Source organism: Kryptolebias marmoratus, linkage group LG18 (genome assembly GCF_001649575.2).
Source record: "Kryptolebias marmoratus isolate JLee-2015 linkage group LG18, ASM164957v2, whole genome shotgun sequence".
Classification (NCBI taxonomy): Eukaryota; Metazoa; Chordata; class Actinopteri; order Cyprinodontiformes; family Rivulidae; genus Kryptolebias; species Kryptolebias marmoratus.
This window is the reverse complement of record NC_051447.1, coordinates 20,157,400-20,158,959: the sequence shown is the minus strand read 5'-3', so window position 1 is coordinate 20,158,959 and position 1,560 is coordinate 20,157,400. Positions and strand designations below refer to the sequence as shown.

Sequence of the window (1,560 nt, the reverse complement as noted above, 5' to 3'; positions counted from 1 at the left end):
ACACACTCACACACACACACACACCAACACACCTAGACACACACTCACACACACACTCACACACTCACACACACACACACACACTCACACACACACACACACACCAACACACCTAGACACACACTCACACACACACACAGAGTATGATAATGTATGTAGCACAGACAGTGTTCTCTCTCAGCCTGATGACACATAGTAATTATACTGAAACTGTACCTGTGTGTGTGTGTTTGTGTGTGTGTGTGTGTTTGTGTGTGTGTGTGTGTGTGTGTGTGTGTGTGTGTGTGTGTGTGTGTGTGTGTGTGTGCAGATAAGGTTATATGAATGGAGATGTCTTTAGGACCGAGGTCTCTCATTTATCTGATGGACGATTATGTCCCATCCTTCTCATCTCTCTGTGGCCGAACAGAGGATCCATTGTTCCGACCGATACTCAAACAGACACGTTCTGCAGACGGAACCGAGGGGTTCCTGACAGAACCTGGGATCATCCAGATTAACGAACAAATCAAACTTGATTTCCCTGATTCTCGGGTGTTGGAGGTACCTCCTGAGCATGGGTCACTGCTTTAACTAACATTCTGGCCTCCTTAGTTGTGGAGATCTTTAATGATCAGGTTCATTCAACTTGTTCTCCGAGATGCTGCTGTAGAACCCACTATAGGTACCAAATGTAGGCTGAAGAAGTCTCGGGTCTAAGTAAGTGTTGTTGAATTTACAGAAGTCCTCAAATGCACTCTTACAACAAGTGTGTGCTCATTAAATCCTGTGGTTTGTCCTGAGAGCTTCTGCTGGCCGAACACTTCAGCTTCCAGAGTTCCTCTCGAGCTCCTTCAGATGAAATGAAGCTTTCAGTTTGTCTTCTTAGTTTTTGTTTCCTGGTCCTGTTGGAGGATCTCTCTGAAACTGAAGGTTTGTGTTTCTTCGCAGCCACCTGGATGCTAACCACATCTCCAGCATTCCGCCCGGATGTTTCTCCGGCCTGCGCTCGCTGCGCCACCTCTGGTTGGACGATAACTCCCTGACGGAGGTCCCGGTGGCGGCACTGAGTGAGCTGCCGACCCTGCAGGCCATGACGCTCGCCCTGAACCGCATCAGCCACGTCCCCGACCACGCCTTCAGCAAGCTGGGCCGGCTGGTGGTGCTGTACGTCCACACAGACAACGCTGCGCTACCATGATGCTACTATTAGCTTTTAGCTTTAAGTTAGCCTTTTGACATGTTGAACTAGCCTGGTCATATTTTCAGTTTTACGAACCCTTCAGCTTTTTACTAACTTTGTTACTTTTAGCTTCATCTAACCTGTTTCTACTTTTAGCTTTTAGCTCTTCTTTTGCTACTTTTAGTTAGCATTTTGTAACTTTTAGCATATAGTTACCCTTTTGTTTATTTTAGCTTACAGCTAACCTTTCTGATACTTCTTGCTATGCTGAATATTCAGCAGTCGTTCAGCAGACGTTCAGCAGTTATTCAGCAGTCGTTCAGCAGACGTTCAGCAGTTTTTCAGCAGTCGTTCAGCAGACGTTCAGCAGTTTTTCAGCAGTCGTTCAGCAGACGTTC

At 46.6% G+C, this 1,560-nt stretch overlaps 1 protein-coding gene across 1 annotated transcript in view; it reads left to right on the top strand.

Moving 5' to 3' along the window:
* The window catches only part of LOC108250476 (leucine-rich repeat-containing G-protein coupled receptor 5), a 21,422-nt gene that overhangs the window by 5,006 nt on the left and 14,856 nt on the right, over nt 1-1,560 (top strand). The window contains exon 3 of the mRNA XM_017440362.3: nt 931-1,146. Coding sequence (XP_017295851.2) covers nt 931-1,146 — 216 coding nt within the window. The remainder of the gene's footprint in view (nt 1-930; nt 1,147-1,560) is intronic.